The 23,466-nt window shown below is 41.6% G+C and overlaps 1 protein-coding gene across 1 annotated transcript in view; it reads right to left on the bottom strand.

Annotated features, from left to right (window-relative positions):
• The window catches only part of LOC126210661 (putative ATP-dependent RNA helicase DHX57), a 238,405-nt gene that overhangs the window by 135,783 nt on the left and 79,156 nt on the right, over positions 1-23,466 (bottom strand). Inside the window, exons 9-10 of the mRNA XM_049939992.1 lie at positions 10,252-10,432; positions 6,489-6,656 (exon numbers count right to left, since the gene is read on the bottom strand). Of these exons, the coding sequence (XP_049795949.1) occupies positions 6,489-6,656; positions 10,252-10,432 (349 nt within the window). The remainder of the gene's footprint in view (positions 1-6,488; positions 6,657-10,251; positions 10,433-23,466) is intronic.

Here is a 23,466-nt window from a genome sequence, read left to right as displayed (position 1 = left end):
GTGGGAAACCAGATGGCACTATAGTTGGCCTGCTAGATGGCGCTCCCATAGGTCAAATGGATATCAACTGGATTTTTTTAAATAGGAACCCCCATTCTTATTACATATTCGAGTAGTACGTAAAGAAATATGAATGTTTTAGCTGGACCACTTTCTTCGCTCTGTGATAGATGGCGCTGTAATAGTCACAAACATATAAGTACGTGGTATCACGTAACATTCCGCCAGTGCGGACCTGTGTTAAAATGGACCGTTTACCAACTGTGGAAAAGGTCAATATTGTGTTGATGTATGTCTATTGTGATCAAAATGCACAACGGGGGTGTGCTATGTATGCTGCTCGGTATCCTGGACAACATCATTCAAGTGTCCGGACCGTTCGCCAGATAGTTAAGTTATTTAAGGAAACTGGAAGTGTTAAGCAACATGTGAAATGTCAACCACGACCTGCAACAAATAATGATGCCCAAGTAGGTGTTTTAGCTGCTGTTGCGGCTAATCTGCACATCAGTAGCAGACAAACTACGCGAGAATCGGGAATCTCAAAAACGTCAGTGTTGAGAATGCTACATCAACATTGATTGCACCCGTACCATATTTCTATGCACCAGGAATTGCATGGCGACGACTTTGAACGTCGTGTACAGTTCTGCCACTGGGCACAAGAGAAATTAAGAGACAATGACAGATTTTTTGCACGCATTCTATTTAACAACGAAGCGTCATTCACCGACAGTGGTAACGTAAACCGACATAATATGCACTATTGGGTAATGGAAAATCCACGATGGCTGTGACAAGTGGAGCATGAGCAACCTCGGCAGGTTAATGTATGGTGTGGCATTATGGGAGGAAGGATAATTGGCCCCCATTTTATCGATGGCAATCTAAATGGTGCAATGTATGCTGATTTCCTACGTGATGTTCTACCAATGTTACTACAACATGTTTCACTGCATGACAGAATGGCGATGTACTTCCAAAATGATAGATGTCCGGCACATAGCTCGCATGCGGTTGAAGCGATATTGAATAGCATATTTCATGACAGGTGGATTGGTCGTCGAAGCACGGTACCATGGCCTGCACGTTCACCGAATCTGACGTCCCCAGATTTCTTTCTGTGGGGAAAGTTGAAGGATATTTGCTATCATGATCCACTGACAATTCCTGAAAACATGCATCAGCACATTGTCAATGCATGTGCGAACATTATGGAAGGTGAACTACTCGCTGTTGAGAGGAATGTCGTTACACATATCGCCAAATGCATTGAGGTTGACGAACATGATTTTGAGCATTTATTGCATTAATGTGGTATTTACAGGTAATCACGCTGTAACAGCATGCATTCGTAGAAATGATAAGTTCACAAAGGTACATGTGTCACATTGGAACAACCGAAATAAAATGTTCAAATGTACCTATGTTCTGCATTTTAATTTAAAAATGCTACCTGTTACCAACTGTTTGTCTAAAATTGTGAGCCCTATGTTTGTGACTATTACAGCGCCATCTATCACAAAGTGAAAACAGTGGTCCAACTAAAACATTCATATTTTTTTACATACTACATGAATATGTAATAAAAATGGGGGTTCCTATTTAAAAAAATGCAGTTGGTATCCATTTGACCTATTGCAGCGCGATCTAGCGGGCAAACCATAGCGCCATCTGGTTTCCCCCTTCAAGCTAGACAAGTTTCGTTCTTTGTAGTTTCTTCGTTAGACGCTTATTTCGTGAGATATTTGGCCCGGATCGACCACCCTGTATACACAGTTTCTAACTTTAATACTTGACTTACATTGTGTTAAACCTTTAACATAAGATTAATGAGTAGATTAGGAAAGCATTTTAAATTTACCCAATAATTACATGAAATACTGAAAACGAAATTTTTGTTGTCCCTAAAAGTTGCTACATATGGAACCTGCACCTGGAAATGTACACTGTGCACCATTTTAACTATTTAGTAATGTAGATTTGCACATTCTGTGGATCATAACTGCAACCTCTCGCTATGATGTGGAACACGTCAGTTTTACAGTTACAGCATGAGCACCCATGCATCAGTTTGCAGAGCAATGCCTAGACCTGGGTGTAAGGAATATTTTTAATACTTTTGGAAGACGAATGACGACTTGTAAGCAGCCATAAATACTGACCTTTCCTTCACTTTGTTCAATTGGTGGTGGTAGTGGGGGGAGGGGGGGAGTTGGTGAAAAACCCTGACTACAATACGTTTTTTCCTTTCCTTGAGCTAGAGGGGGGCTGCAAACACCCCCCCCCCCCCCTGCTCCCGAGTACGGGTGACCTTGAATTACCGACACTTTCTATAATGCGAGAACAATGTGACCATTTACGTGATTGTCTTACGCTGCCCTTTTTTTCTTTTTTTTTCTTTTTTCATATACTTAACTATGCTCAGTCCCTCCTGCTCTCTTTCTCTCTTAAATCATGCACACACATACATGCATGTGTGTGCATGATTTAAGAGAGAAAGCGGGCAGGATGTACCAAATGTAGATAAGTAGCACCTTGTAACGAAGCAGGGTTGCCCACTGCTATCCTGTTTTGGTTTTACACTCCTTCAGTAACTTAGTTAAGCAATGAACTTTTATTTTTAATAATTTTTTTTCATTTTCACTACTCAGATTCTGACTACAGATTCTATGGCCTTCAGCCTCATAGTATAGAATACAGAAATAGTTTAAATAAAATTCCCCTAGTAAAATCTATTATTTCAGTACATTCTAATGTCTATTCTGAAAGTAATGAGTTAATTAGTTTTATTGGAAATGCTTCCTATTAAAAGTTATGAACAATGGTGTATATTGTGCAATACATATTAAGTAAAATTCGAGTGAGTTAATAGATCGAATTCAGCTATAAGACTGCATCCAAAAGAAAGCCTAAATTTTACGGATCCCAGCAAAGTGTTTAAATTAACCTAAAGTCTATTAGTTAAATAGATATTAAGACTTGAAATCTGTAGCCTGTATGACTTCCAGTGCCAATTGTGACCAAACTACTAAATAATTCAGAGATCTGTTTCGATACTTTTGCTACCTTTATTTTTCTACATAAAATGACTTCAGTCTCAACTTTGTAAGTGCATTAATTAAGAATTAAGTAAATTTGAATAAGTAAAAATTATTGTTCAAGAGGGCTGCCATGGTTATAAGTCGGGAATTCCCACTGCGGATGCATAAGTTAGTTTCGTGTATTTAAATTGACACAGCTCACTCATGTTATTTAAGTAATAAAACCCAATAGTTAACTTCAAAACCAATTAGAAAGGATCATTTTAACCCTGGGAAATTATAAACTATAATATATTAACAGAAATAGTCAAATATTCAAGCACTCGTCTATATAAGGTCCGAGCTGGTGCAGTTCTCAGTTCTCGGTCAGATTCTCATGGAGCAAAAGTGCGGCAAGTCGGTTAATTTTTCCGGTCGGTACCAAAAAAGTGTAATTGTGAACATTGTTAAAGACTGGAAGTTTTTGACCTACATAATGTGACGATTAAGTGTAAGATGCATGGTCACATGAATATTGTGTGTGTGTGAGTGATAACAAATAAATCGCACTGTAATTGTCATAAATGTTCAACAATGAATACGGTCTTGACTTTTGATTTTGGAAAACTTAATCTGGGATCCTGGCTTCTTAATGTCAGTGTGATTTGGGTGAGACGGACACAGCTACCGGGAAGACAATATTGAATAAGCAAAGCAAGGTAGGTCGGGAACACTGCGCACTACCTACTGGGTGAGGAAATGTTTCAACACATCCAGTTGTGACGTGAACTTTAAGTGGCACTAATACAAGGATACAGCCCGGCACATTACAACCCCCCCCTCCCCCAAAAACACACACACACACACACACACACACACACACACACACACACACAAAAGGATTTAACTTCCACAAGCTTTCAGAGCCAGTGGCTCCTTCATCTGGTGGAAGAGATGAAAGGGAAGGAAGAGGGGTGAAGGGAAAGGACTGGAGAGGTTTGGGGAAAGGGGTACAGTTTAGAAAAGTCATCCAGAACACCGGGTTAGGTGAGACTTACAGAACAGGATGAGTAGGAAATACTGACTGTTGGGGACTGCAACGAACAAAGTTTGAAAACTTGAGAGCTTAAAAGTGGAAGAGAGGGTAATATGCAAGACAGAGATTACTACTAAAACATAGTTCACAAGTTAATAAGAGCGAAAAGCTAAGTGCATTGTATGCAACAGAGGTGGGAGGGGGGGACAGCGAGATATAGACACGTCAGAAAGTGAAAGATGCAGAAAACTAAAATGGAGTCATGAAAGGAGTAATTACTGTGAATAAATGTAGAGACGGAAGGAATTAATGTAAATTAACGCCAGGTGGTGGCGAAAACCATGGACATGCTGTAGTGGTAGTTCGCACCTGTGGAGTTCTGAGAAACTGGTGTCTGGGGGAAGAATCCAGATGGAAAAAAAAGTCACCGAGGACATGACTGTCAGGCTGTATAGCATGCTCTGCAACAGGATACTGTGTGTTGCTGGTATACACTCTCTGCCAATGCCCATTCTTCCTGACTGATAATTGGGTGGTAGCCATGCCAATGCCAAAGGCTGAACAGTGCTTACATAACAGCTGGCATATGATGTGTCGTTTTGCAGGCGATCTCCCTTCGACAGTATATGTTTTGTCAGTTACGAGGCTGGAATAGATCATAGCAGGAGGATGCATAGGCCAAGTCTTGTACTGTGGACTGTCACAGGGTTAGGAGCCACAGGGTAGGGAGATGGGTGCAGAAGGAGCATAGGGCCCAACAAGCATATTGCGGAGATTGGGAGGGTGACGAAAATCTTTTCTAAATGTGGTGGACAAAATCTAAGATAGAATGGCTCTCATTTCAGGGCATGATTTTAGGAAGTCATGGCCTTGTCAAAGTAACTGATTGATGCATTCAGGATCAGGATAATACTGGGTGACAAGTTGTGTGCTCTGAGGTTTTTTTGGAGGGATCGGCAGTACCAGGATTGGATGTGATGGTCCGGAAAATCTGCTTCTGGTGTAGGCTGTTGGGATAATTACAACCAGTGAAGGCTGTAGTGAGAGTGGTGGTGTATTGCTGTAAAGAGTCTGCATCTGAACAAATACATTTACCCCGAATGCCAAGGCTGTATGAGAGGGAACGTTTGACATGGAAAGGATGGAAACTGTCAAAATGTAAGTACTGTTGTTTGTTAGTGGGTTTGATGTGGATGAAAGTCTGTAGCTAGCCTTTGGTGAGGATGAGATCAACATCAAGGAAAGTGGCATGGGGTTCAGAATAGGACCATGCGAAATTTAATTGGAACAAAGTATTGAGAGATTCCAGGAATTTTAACAGATCAACATCACCATGAGTCCATACAGCAAGCCATCTATGTATCTAAACCAAACTGGGGGCTGAAGACTTACGGATCTCAGGAAAGCCCCCTCCAAGGGATACATGAAAAGGCTGGCATAGGAAGGAGCCATCCTGGTTCCAATGGCTGTACCCCTGATCTGTTTGCATGTCTGCCCCTCAAAGGTGAAGTAGTTGTTGGTAAGAATAAAGTTGATTAAGGTGAGTGGAAAGTGTGTCATAGGCTTCAAATTAGTTGGGCATTGACTGAGGAAATGTTCAGAGACAGACCATGTACGTGAGGGATGTTGGTATGGAGGGAGATGACCAGGATGACTGGGTTTGTGAATCTTAGGTAGAAGGTAAAAGATGGGGATGAATGGTTTGGGTGGGGTAAGAAGTTCTGTGGATTGAGGTGTAAGTTCTTGTGAGGGGCCTGAGGTATTTAGGAGGGTTTGCAGGCCAGTTTGAATCACAGGGATGGATCTTAATGTCAGATGCTGTATGCATAGGTGTCAAACTACTGACATAGACCTTCACTAACATACTCCTGTCAATCACTAAGTACAGTGGTAGATCCTTTGTCTGCTGGGAGGGTAATGATGGAGTATAACGAGTAGGATGGCCATTGGGTTAAAATAAACAAATAACAACAACCAAAAAACAACCAACAAAGGAATAAAAAGAGTACTGATTGTGGTAATACAAGTTCTCTTGAGTTTAGGAAAAGTGGTGTGTGTGTGTGTGTGTGTGTGTGTGTGTGTGTGTGTGTGTGTGTGTGTGAGAGAGAGAGAGAGAGAGAGAGAGAGAGGGAGGGAGAGCTCAGCTGAGTCATTCCTGAGCAGAATGCTGAGCAGAAAACATGTCAGCTGGTAAACAACACAAGTAGTGTCGCACACAGACCTGCCTGGAGTTACACAGTAAAGAAATTCTTTATTGGATAACTACACGCTGGTTACCTTTACCTACATACTTTAACCAATCACCAACTCTGAACATTCAGGAGTGAATACTATCATTATATATGATTCCAACTAGTCATTGATCATTTATATCATATACCTGAGACTGTAAGAATAAACTTTTGCTGCCATCGCATAATATAACGTACCTGATACCCGACGACATTACCAATCTTTTCTACACGCTCATCAGCAACTCGCTCGGCAACACCAATGGCAGACAATCTCCTCGGCTGTGTGCAGATAATTTCGACAAGATGGCGACCACTTCCTTTGTGCCGAAGAGTCAACCACTCATCCAACAGAAACTGGGGAACCTGAAACCATAAATGTACTTTATCACAGATCAAAGCAAGAATAAACACCAGACGTTTATAATACCAAAGTTAAATTTGAATCAATGCTGCAATTTCGAATGTAGCTGTACTGTGATCAATTATAGTGAGAATAACATGAAAGCACCTCTGTTACAAAACAAAATGTTGTGATTGCATTGAACGCAGTGTATGTTCACATTTCTAAAAATTTACTTATTCATAAATGTATTTCAAACACTATTTTTCAACATACTCATCTTTGTTATAAATGCACTATGTGGACCGAGGAGTGACCTTTCTGATATCTTAGCCAAAAAAGTCTCCCACCACCTCTTTGGCCCATTGCTTGACAGAAATATGGACCTCTTTGCTGGCAGGAAACCTTTTTCCACCCGTAAACAAATTCAGAGATGTCCAAACTGAATTAATACAAGAGTTGTTTTATTGTGTTGGCGGTGTGGAGACATGCACTGTCATGGAACACGCGTACTCCCTTCGTTAACATTCCCCGTTTTTTGGTTCTGCATAAGCCTATGTAGTTTTGTTTGAGGTTTCAAAGTGCTAGGCAGCTTTGATTGTTCCCCCCTGGGGCAAAAATGTAGGTAATGACCTCCAGGCAGTGGCCAAATCCATACCCACAGGATAAAGCGTGATTCGTAGTTCTAAGTAGCTTGTTTCCAGTTGTTCACTGTCATTGCTCTTTACGCCATCTCAAGCATTGCTTAACACTGACTACAGAAATGTGTGGCTTATAAATGTTGCTCAACCATTGTATTCCATTGTTTTTAACTACCTATGCACAATTGTGTTAGGTAGACTGCTAGCACTTTGCAATGTGCGAGTGATTTTTTTTAACTGATTTCTTGTGATCTTTTACAGCCACACTCCACAGTGCCTAACGGACCCTGCCCATCAGTAATTGAGGTCATTCTGGTTTCAGTTTAGCTGTGGTTTTTCCTTTGCATTTCCACTTTACGGTCACATTGCCCATAGTTGACTTGGGCAGCTTGAGAGCAGTTTTAATGTCCCTGATGGATCCAGCCAACACCTAGTCCACATTCAGTCACTGAGCTCTCCTGACTGACCATTATGCTGTTTCTGCTTCCCTACTGTCAGCAATACATTCCCTGCCTCTCGTGACAACTGTTGGTCAACTCCACATTAAATAACTGAGAATCTGCACACTTTTATCAGAATATGCTTGTGCTATCCTCTCTTGAAATACTTCTTGTTACTTTGTGTTAAAGTTTTAAGGCCAAATTATTCTTTACTTCATGATTATGAAAAGGAAAGTTGCTGTTCACCATATAGCAAAGATGCTGAGTCGCATATAGGTACAACAAAGTGTGTCACAAATAACGAAACTTACTGGTAGATTGAACCATTAAGGCCTTCATCAACAATAGATGAAAGATATGCACACGCAACTCACACACACACGACTACAGCCTCAGGCAACTGAAGCCCATTGCCTGAGACTGCAGTCATGTGCGAGTTGTGTTTGCGCGTGCGTGCCCTCGTGTGTGTGTGTGTGTGTGTGTGTGTGTGTGTGTGTGTGTGTGTGTCATCGATTGTTGACGAAGGCCTTAATGGCCACAAGTTCCGTGGAGTGCCCCATATGCTCTCTCACGATGTCTAATGACTATTGAGGTCACTGATATTGGAGTACCTGGCAGTAGGTGGCAGCACAATGCAACTAATATGAAAAACGAATGTTGTTGGGGGTGTCCGGATACTTGTGATTACATAGTGTATTTGTGTCAAAGCACAGGTATTATATCCGCCAATATTTTGCTGTCCAACAAATTATTGCTCCACAATCTCAATCACTCACACGATACTACTTTCAAACAGGATTGTCCTATTACACTTAACACTGAAGCGCACTACATATCAGTTACAATGCAGTGGCCGATAGCTGTATCCTAATACCTGTCCAGGAGTATTATTGCCATCAACAGGTCCTCCTGTCAACCAGTATACAAGTACCATTGCAAACATTACAATCAATGATAGAGAGAGAGAGAGAGAGAGAGAGAGAGAGAGAGAGAGAGAGAGAGAGAGAAGGGGGTTTAAAAAAAAAATTCACCAGCCAATGATGTGGCATAAAGACAATACTGTTAATATTTGCACCTCAATATTTTGTGGGTCTCTGGCTATGCTATTAACATTAGCATCATGATATTTCACATCCTGTTATTAAGTAATCTTAAGAAAAAATAATGAAAAGAGGTCTGCCTATTTGGAGACTCATAGGAAAATGTAAGTAGGCTGATATGGGGGGCTAGCCAGAAAGTAACAAAGTAACAGACTTTTAGTCCATCGCGGCAGAGTGCAGGGCTACAGCTGCCATCTTGGTGCCATGATATTCCTACACTCAGTACGCAACCACTGGTGGTATCGTATGGTCTGTGTTTCTGCTACTTTGCTTTCTGTGACGTGTTAAAATGTGTGTCACAATAGAAAACACCACCACCTGTTAGGTGCATTCTGTGATTAGGTTTTTGTTGGCAAACAACTGCAAACCAATTGCAATTTATATCAATCTTTGGGATGTGTACAGAAACAGAATAATGAGTGAAAGCTGAGTGAGACAATGATGAATTGATTTAGAAATGGTCATATCAATGTTCACAACGAGGACCGCAGTGGTAGCCCTAGCCTTTTGATTGATACACTGTGATGAAAATCAATGACAAAATTCATAAAAATCATCATTTCACAATGACAGAACTTTCACAACATTTTCCCCAAATTTCACAGAGCTTGGTGCACGAAATTCTGTGGGTTCCCAAAATCATAACAGAAGACCACAAAAAATGGAAACTTGTTGCATCATTGACCTACCTTGAAGATTAGAAGAAAAATGGTAACAAAGTTATCAATCATATCATACCTGGGGATGAGATTCGGGTGAAGTACGGTAACTCAATTGTGAAACAAAAAGGCAGTTGACAGAATGGGGGCACACAAATTCTCCCGACAAATCAAGGAAGAGTTTGAAAACACTGTCAGCATGTAATAACATGGCTACTGTGTTCTGAAACCCTGTGAGATTGTCATAGATCTCCTTGAACACAGCACAACAATTAACTCAAAGTAATATTGTCAAAAACTGACAAAGTAAAGGCGGGTTACACAAAATAAGTGTTAGGAAAAACTTGGCGCGAAAGTGTTGTTTTTTCACAACAGAGCATGTCCACACACAGCCGATCGTACCCAAAAGCTCCTACAGGGTTTTGAAGGGGAGGTGTGAGCAACTACCACCTCTTCCCAGCGATGAAGACGTGGCTTGCTACACAACGCTTTTGATACTTATGCTGAACTGCATGCTGGTATAAACCAGTGATTGCAATTGCAGGTGGCAGATTTCTACAGAGACAGTATTGAAGAATTTGTGCCACGGATGGTAAGTGTCTCAATTTAATGGTAATTATGTAGAAAAGTAGCTTAAGAGTGCACTTTTAAAATGTCTAATTAAATTTAGTTTTTCCATGAAGTTAAATTTTTGTTTCAGAATGTCTGTTACTTTCTGGATAGTCCTCCTATTTCAAAAGCTCCTCTTCTGTGGTCTATGCATACTATAGGTACAAACCTGTGTGCTCTTCCCACATCCCGTTTCACCACTGATCACCACGACCTGGTGTTTGGCAACAGCAGCAAGTATTTCCTCCTTTTTGCTCCATGCCGGAAGCGATTTCCTTCCCTCTAGGAACTTAACGTACTGTGACTGTTTCTGCTTTTCTACAAATCGTCGAGAAATGCGCTCATCTTCCCTGGAAAGAAACACAGTAAAATTGTGATTAAGGACGTATGAAGACATTAGTACTCAGCATGCAACGTGTAATCATAAGCATTATTGGAGAGTAAGTGCCAACATAGTCAATCTTTATCAGCATTCAGTAGTAGTCACAAATGGAATCCCTTCTTATGTACAAAACAGCATGGATTCAAAAACATCAGTCATCTGAAACATAACTTGCACACTCCTCACAAGGCATCTTGAAAATAACAGAAACAGTATTTCTCGACTCCCAAAACACACGTGACTCTAAACCTCATGAACACATATTAAAAAAGCATGATCTTATGAGATATCAAATTAAATATATCACTACAGAGAGGCTTTCTTGATGGGGTGCATGCAGCATGTTATCCTGGAATGAAAGTCATTGACAAATGGCCCCCACAGAAGTGTCGGGATCCTCGATTTTCATGTTGGACATCAATGACTTGGAAGACAAAAGTAAAGGCAGCCTTTCTGAAGATAAGGTTATCTATAACCAAGCATTATTTGAGAACAGAAGCATGAATATTCAATCAGCTCTTGATAAAATTTCAAAGCAGAGCACAACTGCTAACTTATTTTAAGTGTTCAGAAATTAAAACTGTGCATTTCACAAAACATAAAAATGTTGTATCCTATGACTACAATAGAAATGAAAAACACCTGGAATAAGTCAACTCATACAAATACATGGGTGTTTGTGGGGACACGAAATAGAATGATCACATACGCTGCGTCATACAAAAAACAGGTAGCAGATTTTGGTTCATTAGCAGGCTATTGCGAAAATCCAGTCAGTGTACAAAGATTACTTATGAAACAGTCATGCTGGCAGTAGGGAAGGAGAATGGTCCACTTGACTTTACTGGGAGAATTTAGGGAAAGGAGACAGCATACAAAACACTAGTGGGAATCATTCTTGAGTACTGTACAAGTGTTTGGGATCTCTACTAAGTTGGATTAAAGTAAGACATCAAAGCAATCTGGAGCTATGCTGCTAGATTTATTACTGGTAGATCTGAACAGCACGCAAGTGTTCTGAAGACTCACCACATATTCAAATAAGAATTCCTGGAGGGAAAACAATGCTTTTTTCCTGAAGGACTATTGTGGAAATTTAGAGAATCGGCACTTGAAGCTGACTGCAGAACCATTCTACTGTTGCTAACATAGATTTTGCTTAAGGATCATGCAGATTGAACTGGCAGACTTTTGAAGATAGACGTAAACTAACCTGAGAAAGGTCATTAACAAAGTTTCACGAATCGGCTTTACATGATGACTCTACAAATATGCTACAACCCCTATGTATCACTCAAAAACGGATTGTGAGGATAAGATTAGAATTATTACAGCATGCACAGGGGCATTCAAACAACCATTCTTCATCCACTCCATTTGTGAATAGAACGGGAAGAAACACTAATAATTGGTACAATAGGACATACCCTGGCCACGCACTTCACAGTGGTTTGGAGAGTATAGATGAGGAAGTAGACAATAAGATGCATGAAATTAGGGCTCCTACGGTGGCTTTTAAACTGTTGTTTTGCCCTCATTCTATTTGTGAGTGGAACAGATTAGGAATTGACTAGTATTGTGTACGAAACACATCGTAACCTCTTCGCATCTGTGTCTGCCAGCTAACAAAAAGTAATGGATTCCCTGTAACATTCTGTCTCTGGTCAAGGACTAACAAGACTAGGGAATGACTATCCCATCCAAGGTTGCCATTGACACCACAGCACAAATGGCTGCATGTGCAGCGGTCCTGTGACTGGGAAACATGGACGGCTGATGAATGAATGCATTACATTGTGTGCACTGATGAATCTTGGCTCTGAACTACCCCAGATGACCACAGCCACCAACCTTGCCAGTGACCTGAGAAGAGGTCATATTCTTCCAACATTTTGGAGGGACATAGCAGTGTTACTCATGGTGTCACAGCACTGGCAAGCAGCAGGTATGACTTGAGGTAACAGGTGGTTGTGTTTGAGGGGACTTTGGCCACTAACACCATTTTTAACAACTTGTCTGTATATGGCACGTACCAACATGGACCACCTGCATGACACTGAGGAAGTAATGCAAACTACAGAAAATGAAATAATAGCGTATGGGAATCTGAAAATGGCAGTGTGTTACCAAAATATGTTGTGAGAGCTACCCTGCACGGCAAAAAAAATAAAGCCACCAACGAGAGGAAGAAATGAATGGAAACTTCACAGGTTGATAGAGTATATGATATTTCAGTGATCCAAAAATCACGTCAAATTTATGGAAAAATAGGCAGTATGAGCCCACTTCTCAGTATGACATTGCACCACCTGGTCTGACTGCATACACTGATTCAGCTGGGAATGATGTCATAAGGAAGATCCTCAGATCTGTCCCCAACAGAACACATTCAGGACCAGCTCGGATGTCCTAGGGACAGAAAAGCTAATGTCCAAGAATCAGCACAGCTTTAGAAAGCATTGCTCATGCAAAAAACAGCTTGCTCTTTCCTCACATGATATACTGCGAACTATGGATGAAGGGCAAGAGGCTGATTCCATTTTTCTAGATTTTCGAAAAGCATTCAACACGGTACCCAAATGCAGGCTTCACAAAGATAAGTGCGTACAGAATAGGCTCTCAGATGTGTGACTGGCTCACAGACTTCTCCAGTAATAGAACCCAGAATGTTGTTCTCGACGGCAGGTGTTTATCGGAGATAGGGATAAAAATCAGGAGTGCTCCATGGAAATGTGATAGGACCATTGCTATTTTCTATATAAAGGTTGTATACGTGGACAAAGAAGAAAAATTCCCGGATTTCCCGGTCAAAAATACATTTTCTCCTGGGTGGAAACATACTTTTTTCCTGTTAACTGACAGTACATTTTCTCTCTGAACTGTATAACTTATCCATCCTTTGAATGGTTATGGTTTTATACATGGGCGTAGAATTTCCCGGCACTTTAGAAAACGAAACACAGGGGGGAAAAAAGTTTTGGAAGGATCTTTGATGTGCAGTAACATGTACGCTGCATATTTTCGTATTACAAAAGTATAAATTCGAATTCCACCAAACACCGCATGTTACTTTCCGAAGCATTGAAATCGAGATTGCGATGCGCTTTTGTAAGCCAGTCATAGCTCATGTCACGTGATTTTCACCAGCCGATGATACCAGATATTCAGCACTTATGACACATGATGAAGTCAGCCAATAGCAACATCACTGTTAAGTAGCGCTAACACACAAACAGAAGAAGTTAATGGTTTAAATTAATATACATAGTGTTGCTACAAGAAAAGTAAAGCTTTCACTTATAATATTGGTCTTTAAGATTAATACGCTGGAAGAGAAGCTAAGCTTTCACATATAATGTTGGTCTTTTATGCGCGTATTACAATTTAAGATATATCACACAAATGTGCCATTAAAATTTTTAATAACTACATAAATGTCTGTATTGTGGGCTCGAAATTCATCTAAATGGCTCGTCATCAAAGAGTTTATTTTTAAATGAGATTCAAACGCTCTTTGATTTAAGAAATTCATCGTACATTCTCGTACGTAGTTCAACTTGCCTAAAAGGAAATTTTCTTTGATGGTAACGCTTTTCAAACCACCATTCGGGATATTTTCCCATGACCTGTTAGAAATTGGTTCTTTTCCGCAGTTGCCAGAGAGCGCCAGATGACAGGCATCACCGCGCTTGCGCAGCTACGATGTCGTAGGGAGCCCGTATGTTTGTACGTGTAAAACATTAAAAGAACTTACATTAGGGCATAAAAGAAACAAGACATTCAAACCTGCAGCTGCTTACATAGCCAACAGTCACATTTCTGCAGCCAGAAGCGGGAGAAGGTACTACTCAATGGCGCATGCGCATGATTCCCCTTGCAACTGCTAAAAAGAATCTAATGTAAAAAGTTGTGACGTTAACGCTCATCGGAGGCAATTTGTTGTTACGAATCATAGCATATTCTTCCTAAAGCCTTTGACAAATTTTGCTGTTGGCAGACGCTTGTATGAGCACTTTGTTTTGTTGCTGTATATGACGCATTTACTTTGCAGTTTAAGTTTTATTTTCGTTTCTTCACTCGTTCATGTTTTATTACTGAAGTATTATTCTGCAGTAGCGGGATACAGTAATATTCTTTGTTAGAGTATCGGTTCTTAAGAGTCAAAATTACAAAAATTTGACTGAAAACAATGAAAAATTCCCGGAATTCTAAAATATTCCCGGATTTTTCCCGGTTTTCTCCCGGATGAAAAAATTCCCGGGTTTTTCCCGGAACTCCCGGTTGTCCCGGGTCGTATACACCCTGTTGTTGTTGTTGTTGTTGTTGTGGTCTTCAGTCCTGAGACTGGTTTGATGCAGCTCTCCATGCTACTCTATCCTGTGCAAGCTTCTTCATCTCCCAGTACCTACTGCAACCTACATCCTTCTGAATCTGCTTAGTGTATTCATCTCTTGGTCTCCTCCATACACCCTGATATACATAAATGATCTGGCTGACAGACTGTGGTTGTTGGCTGACGATGCTGTGGTGTACAGGAAGGGGTTGAAGATGGGTGACTATAGGTTGATACAAGATGAACTAGACAAAATTTCTAATTGGTATGATGAATGGCAGGTGCATCTTAATGCAGAAAAATGTTTGTTAATGTGGATGAGTAGGAAAGATAAACCCGCGATGTCCAGATACAGCACTAGTAGTGTCGTGCTGGACACAGTCAACATCATTTAAATATCTGGGCCTAATGTGGCGAAGCGATATGAAACTGAACGAGCAGTGGTAGGGAAGATAAATGGTTGACTTCGGTTCATTGGGAGAATTTTAGGAAAGTGTAGTTTATCTGTAAAGGAGGATGCATATAGGATGCTAGTGCGACCTATTCTTGAGTACTGCTTAAGTATTTGTAACCTGAACAGGTCAGATTGAAAGAAGACATCAAAACAATTCAGAGTTGAGCTGCTACATTCGTTACTGGTAGGTCCAATCAGCATGCAAGTGTTATGTATATGCTACTGAAGTTCAAATGGGAATCCCTGGAGGGAAGAAGACATTTATTTCAAAGAACACTACTGAGAAAGTTAGAGAACTAGCATTTGATGCTGACTGCAGAATGCTCCTGCTGCTGCCAACATACTTTTGTGTAGTGACCACGAAGATAAGATCCGAGAAATTAGGGCTCATACGGCGGTATATAGACAATTGTTTTTTTTTTTTTTTGTTCGCTCTGAGAGTGGAACAGAAAAGGAAAGAACTAGCTGTTATGAAGGGTACCCTCCACCATGCACCATACACTGACTTGTGGAGTATGTATGTAGATGTAGACATCCCAGTGCCAATATCTGGAATATCACAGACAAGTTACAACAGTTGTGGGTCAGCATGCCTCAGCAAAACATATATCATCTTTATGACACCCTTCCCACTGAACCAATGGTTGCAGCCAGATCAGGTGGAGCAATCTCATGCTGAGAAGTTGATTCATACTGCCTATTTTTTCATAAAATTGACTTGATTTTGGAACCACTGAAATAATATAACGTACCCTCTCAACCTGTGAAGTTTCCTTTTGTTTGCTCCTCTTGTTGGGTGCTTTACTTTTCTTGCTATGCAGTGTAGTTTTCACAACATATTTTGGCAGCACACTGCCATTTTCAGATTCCCATATGCTATTATTTCATTTTCTGTAGTTCACATTACTTGCAGATAAGAAGTTTCTGTTGGTTGTACCAGTGAGATTGGTGGTAAAATCAGAAAAAAATAGCATAAATTAATTTACATCTTCCAACAGTTTGTACTATTTATACACTGTAAGAGAAAATTATAAAGGGGCGATCAAAAAGCTTCCTTTCAACGGCTGTACAATGCATAATCGGTATGCCAATCAGGCAAAACCACCATGAGCATTGACGAAATCATCCCAATAATGCACCAGATTGAAGACACCCATTTGGTAAAACACCATGTTCTGCTGCAAGAAGAAGTCTACAACTGCCTTCTGCCTATTCTCGTCCGACAGGAATTGTCGACCCTTCAAAGCCTTTAAGGGACCAAAGGTGTGGTATCACACAGGAAGAGATTAAGACAATAGGGAGGGGCTTGACTGTTTCCCACCTGAGTTGGCGTAATGGCATTCACAATATGGAGATGTGCATTATCACGAAGCAGCAGCACTCTTTGTCACAGTTTTCCTGGAAGTTTCACCTTAATTGTATGTCTTAATTTCTCAAGCACTGTGCAGTACCATTCCTCAGTGATAGAGACACCATGTTCCTTGAAATCAATGAATAATGGGACCTTGTAATCAAAGAACTGGGTAGGCATCAACTTTTCAGCAGATGGCGGGCTCTTCAACTTCTCGGAATGACGGGACGATGGTCGACACCACTGCACCGAAGACCCTTTCGACTCTGGTTCCCAGTAGTGTCACCAGCTTCAGTCGCCCGCAACAGTGCACACGAGGAACATGTTGCCTTCAACATCAAGTGCTTCAGGCAAACAGCCATCTGGTTTGCTTTTTGTTCCACATTCAGTGCTCGGGGTATCCACCGGCTGCAGGCCTTAAACAAGCCTAGCTCCTGCCTGCTAATATGCTGCACACAATTTCGAGATCTTTTGCTAGGGCGCAAACGATTACACACCGGTCCACCGTAATTGTACCGTCGACCGCTCACTTGATGTCCATAATGGATTAGGCCGGCTTCCCAGATCGACTGTCGTCTTGTGTCTGTGATCAAAACGGAACTTGGCACAAAATTCCACAATGTGGTTTTTTACTAACATGTTGCACCATAAAGATTCTTCATTTCACAATGGATGTCCGCCAGCATTTGCTTTAGGCAACCACAAACAGAATAACAGCACGGTGGTCCTGTTTGGAAGCATTTGGTAATGACGTCGCCAAGTTTCCACAGTTACTGCTCGCGTGTTGGAAAGACACGAATGCCATACTATTATTCCCTTGCCTACATATCAATGCTTATATACCCGTGGTGGAGGCGCACTGCATTGCATGTATGCTGCAGCAATGCCCTCAAATGGAAACCTTTTGATCGCTTCTTATGACATACACATGGTGTGAGTCTATTCAGTTTCCGGCTTCTGTAAATAAAACAACAAACAAAAACACTGCTTCACAACCATTTATAAATTTGCTTATTCTGGAGACCTCAGAAATGGTCAAAGGATATTACTTCCTCACTACAGGTGGGTCTCTCTTCCTTTAGTCTGAGTGAGTGGCCGTTCCCAAACGATGAACAAGTCTGTCCCTCATCCCCGATGAAGGAACAATTAGTTCCAAAAACTAGCTAGTGTGTGTCTCTTGCTTCTATGTGTGTATCTCTGATATTATACATTTTGTCTCCCCCAGGTAAGTACTAGTCAGCAACTCTTTCCCACAATTTATTAGTGATTTCCATTATACTGTGAAAAGGAAATCTATAAAATGACAGTCATTCACTCACTCACGTCCCATTAACTTTATCCACACACCAACTATCTCACAGGCCTTAATACAACAGAGAATGGTGAAGCTGCTATGCCTGGTATTTAAACAGAAATAAAACCACTGAAGAGCTAAAGGACATGCACAGGAAATGTGACCAACTGAACATTTAAAAAATCGTGGATGGGCCAGTCACCCTGTTAACACATTAAGACCACCCCGCTAAAACTTCTGGAGACTAGTTGGGCACACCACATATCTTAAAACTCTAACCACATTTTTTTCAATATCTATTACAAGTGAGGGCAGATCTTCTGGCAAATCTGCCTCCGTGCTATGGTCTAAAAATAAAACACAGTCTATTAAAATGTGGAGTGCAGTTATCCATACGCCAGAAGCACCATACATTGGAGGATCGTCTTGCCGGAGCGAAAAGCCGTGCATTGTAGGACTGTGGCCTATGTGAAGACGAGTAAGCAGGACCTCACTTGTCTTCGTGTCTGAAAGGAGGTACGCCACGGCCATGTAGTGGGCTTTACTACACGCAGCTTGTATCAGACACTTCCAGCCTCTCGTCTCGTGACACTGTACCTCAACAGCGAGATGAGTGCGTGCAGGGTGCTGGCACACTGAACTAACCCAGGATCAAGACATGCCTCCTTGGCTGCTACATATGCCCTTTCATTCCCTGCAATAAACATGTGCCCTGGCACCCAGCAGGACACTGCCTCCCCCAGCCATTGTAGCTTGATGAGGGCACCCTGGACATCATGGACTACTTTATCAGCTGAATACAAGCATTTTAGAGACTGAAGGGCACTCAGGGAGTGAGGAATTTAGCAGGCACGGCACATCTCACCTACTCCAGCACCCTCAAGATCGCAGATAGTTGGGCATCAAATACAGTGTACTCTGGAGGCAACTAAATCTTGAGGACATTATCTGGGAAAACAAAAGAGCAACATACAGAGTACCCCTGTTTAGACCTATCCATAAAGACAGCAGTAGAGGAGTGACGCTCAATTAAAATGTCTGCAAGAGTGAAATCTCTCTTGTACTGCACCAAATCTAAAATTATCCTGGACCCCTGTAGTAACCAGGGTGGCAGACTGTTAAAACTGTGGATTTGGCATTGTACTTGCTCCGTACCACGTGACTCCAGCACATGCCGCACATGGATCCCACACGGCCTTGTCGCTCATGGGCGATTGGCAAAATGGCACGCCTGACGCGGACAAGCCACAGTATGATATGGAAGTGAATTTGGAGCTGCGTGGAACTTACGTGCCTGATGCACCACGAGGAGTTGCCGTCAGATTGTAAGTGTCTCAGCACAGAGACTGGGTACAGGGCTAGTCCTTTAAGTACTGGTAGCCAGCCTAATTCCCTCATGCGGACAGTGTCAATGATCCTCAAATAAGAGTGCCTCACCAGTCCATAAACTGTGCCCACGTAGTCAAGCCACAAATACACAAAAGCCTTATAAATCTGAAAAGATGCACTCTGTTCACTCCCTAAAACCTGTGGCTAAGGCACTTAATGATATTCAGGGCTTGCACGGTTCTGGCTTTACTGTCTCACAACCACAACAATTTGGAGTCAATTGTGAAGACCAGAAACTTCACAGAGTTTCTAAAACACAGAACAGTGCCACTCATACACAAGTCACGTAAATTAAAAATATGATGAGAACAATTAAAATGCACACATACAAACTTATCTGCAGAAAACCAAAAACCTGTCTTTGCAGCGTACTCCTGTAACCTCTGCACTGTAAGCTGTAACTAAAGGTCGCTTTTGCAACACTGGAGGAGAAACAGAAAACAGTGAAATTGTCCACAAATACAGAATTATGTACAGGACTCCATACTGTACACACGATACTGTTTACGGCTATGGCAAAGAGGGTAACACTTAAAACACTGCCCTAAGAAACACCAGTTTTCTGCTCAAAACGATCCGACAGCAAGTCACCAATTTGGGACCTACAAAAGCGCGTAGGACTGTATGAAAATAGGGAGGTGGCCACGAAAGCTGTAGTGATGGAGCTGCTCAAGAATACTGTCTCTTCAAGTAGTGTTGTACACACATTACTGATGTCAATGAATAAAGCAGTAATTTATTACATGCTTAGCAAGTAATTTATGCTATTTTGAAAACAAGTATTCACTTTTCAAACAACTTACAAGAATTCAGCCAGATAGTATTAACAGTGACCGCCGATTTCAGCGGGAGCACACCCCGCCGTTTTTAAGGCAAACTGCAACGGACAGGCAATGTACATGCAAATTTAAAACTCGGCTCTCTGACTAATGCAGGAAAGATAACACACACTGAACACTAGTGCCACCAAAGATGACTAAAGTCAGAGATATTGATAGTGAGACTACGAACTAGCAGGTGAGGTAACATTGACTCTGTCCCTCTGGTTTTTGAGAAGGGAGAGGGCAGGATTCCAAACAGAGTTTAAACATAAACCTCCATCCCTGTTTACTAGGTTTCTCACTAATTTAATCTCAACTGCCTCCTTAATAACACTGTCCCAATATCTGGATGTGCATGCCAATATATCAGTGTTTTTGCATAACATAGGGTGACCAGTATCCAAGCAATGTTCAGTAATAGCAGATCTACTTGGCTGCTGTAACTGTGCTCAGTACATCGGTCTTCCACGGTCCTGATAGTGTGACCAATATACACCATGCCACAGCTACGAGGAATGCGATATACACTCACCTTACGTAAACCAAGATCATCCTTAATGGAACCCAAAAGCACTAATTTTTTATGGAGGTATTTCTGTAAAATATGACCGATCTTGTTGGAAATGCTTCCTACATAAGGAAAAAATGCAGCAGACTTAGGTGTCAACTCAGTATTATCATCAATCACCCAATGCACAGTTGGTCAATAGCGCAATGCACATTCAACCTGTCTTTCACTATAACCATTTTGACAAAACGTAGCTTCAAGATGGGACACCTCAGCTGGCAAAGCCTCAGCGTCAGAAACGGCACGTGCCCTGTGTACCGAGGTATGAAGTACCCCTTCACTCTGAGCCGGATGGTGACAACTATTAGCCTGTAAATACAAGTCAGTATGAGTATGTTTCCTGTAAACTGCATGTCACAATGATCCATCATCCTTCTTCCTAACCAAAATGTCAAGAAAGGGAAGGCAACCATCCTCTTCCACCTACACCGTAAAACGAATGTTCGGGTGTATCGAGTACATCACCTGTTCATTGCAGTTTCCCTTGAAAATGGCGGGGTGTGCTTCCGCCAAAATACTGGCGGTCGCTAACACTACCTGGCCGAAGTTGTTTGAAAATTGTATATGCCAGGAGAGACTCAGGTCTCACATTGTTTACATCTACAGGGAGGAAATGTATTGGTGTTTATGAAAGTTGGATAAACTTCGTAGCTGTTGAGTTAGACTGCAATGTTCTTTGTCATTTTTACTGAGGTGTCGAGATGAAAATAATGTCCCAACATTTGCCAAGGTTGTGCACCATACTAATTCTCCTGCCGCCAATCGCATCAAGCAATGTGCTGGCTTGGCTCTTGTTTGTGAAAGGATTTGTTTTACTTGTCGACATTTGGAATCTGTTTCCAAAGAACTGTTTCGTTTTCATTTAATGGTTGCTTCGAAATTGTCTGATTTCACTTGGGATTGGTTGGACAGTGACTCATGGACTCGAGCAGATTGGGAATACAATTCTGTTACTGCCCGGCATTTGGCAAAGTTTGAACATTTTCATCGTTCGGGGTCTGATGTTATATCTCGACATTCTGTGATAAATCTCACAGAGAAATCTTTTGTCGATGCAACCTTATCCGTGCTTGGGAAGGGTTTAAATTTTGGACCCCACACTGAAGAGTTTGCCGGTAGCTGATTTTACCAGTTCAACTGAACAGGCAGTTTGCAAATTACCTCCAGACGCTGCAGAGGATGTTAGGAAGGATGCATGCCGTGTGTTGACTTGGGCTCCTCCACCCACGAGTAATGTAACAGCAGCAAAAAGCTGCTTTACGCTCTTTCAAAGTTGATCTTGATATTGTTATTTTACCTGTGTACAAGGGTAATGCCACCATTGTTTTAAACAAACAGGATTATGTACAAAAGATGCAATGTTTATTATCTGACTCAGTGTATTGCAGAATCGATGCTGACCCCACAGAAAGTGTTGAGAGAAAGACCAACAGCCTCCTGAAGAAAAGTGGTTTGTTGCAGAACACTATCAAGAGTCTTCACACCTACAGTGCTGTTCCCCCTAGGTTATATGGCCTTCCGAAGGTATGGAAGGAAGGGGTTCCTTTCCGACCTATAGTGAGTAATATTGGCACACCAACATATCGTGTAGCCAAGCATCTTGCTTCTCTGAGTTCAAAAGTTTGTCAGTGTGAACATCGTATCAGGAACTCAGCTGATTTCTTACATCGTTTGGAATGACTGCAGTTGAATGACTCGGATATCTTACAAGGGAACCTCCCCATCACACCCCACTCAGATTTAGTTATAAGTTGGCACAGTGGATAGGCCTTGAAAAACTGAACACAGATCAATCGAGAAAACAGGAAGAAGTTGTGTGGAACTATGAAAAAAATAAGCAAAATATACAAACTGAGTAGTCCATGCGAAGATAGGTAACATCAAGGACAGTGGGAGTCAAGGAGCGCCGTGGTCCCGTGGTTAGCGAGAGCAGGTACGGAACGAGAGGTCCTAGGTTCAAGTCCTCCCTCGAGTGAAAAGTTTAATTTTTTATTTTTAGTTTATGTGACAAACTCTTATGTTTTCATCACTTTTTTGGGAGTGATTATCACATCCACAAGAAAACCTAAATCGGGCAAGGTAGAAGAATCTTTTTACCCATTCGCTAAGTGTACAAGTTAGGTGGGTCGACAACATATTCCTGTCATGTGACGCACATGCCGTCACCAGTGTCGTATAGAATATATCAGACGTGTTTTCCCGTGGAGGAATCGGTTGACCTATGACCTTGCGATCAAATGTTCTTTCAGCATGTGTTGACATCCACCTACTTTTTATTCAATGACCAGTATTAGGAACAGACAGATGGAGTTGCAATGGGTAGTCCGTTGTCTCCCGTGATCGCAAATTTGTTTATGGAAGACTTCGAGAAACATGCATTGGAATCGGCACCTTTGAAACCCACCTGTTTCTTCGGATATGTTGATGATACCTTTGTTGTTTGTGTGGTGTCACCGCCAGACACCACACTTGCTAGGTGGTAGCCTTTAAATCGGCTGCGGTCCATTAGTATACGTCAGACCCGCATGTCGCCACTGTCAGTAATTGCAGACCGAGCGCCACCACACGGCAGGTCTAGAGAGACGTCCTGGCACTCGCCCCAGTTGTACAGCAGACTTTGCTAGCGAAGCCACACTGACAAATACGCTCTCATTTGCCAAGACGATAGTTAGCATAGCCTTCAGCTAAGTCATTGGCTACGACCTAGCTTTGATAATTAATATTTTGAAGCATGTATCATCAAGAGCGATGTTCTACAAATGTGGATTAAAGTTAAGTATTACAGCAACTGC

The sequence above is a fragment of the Schistocerca nitens genome, chromosome 10, assembly GCF_023898315.1.
Source record: "Schistocerca nitens isolate TAMUIC-IGC-003100 chromosome 10, iqSchNite1.1, whole genome shotgun sequence".
Lineage (NCBI taxonomy): Eukaryota > Metazoa > Arthropoda > Insecta > Orthoptera > Acrididae > Schistocerca > Schistocerca nitens.
The sequence above is the reverse complement of the archived record's forward strand: the minus strand, read 5'-3'. Positions and strand labels throughout refer to the sequence as shown.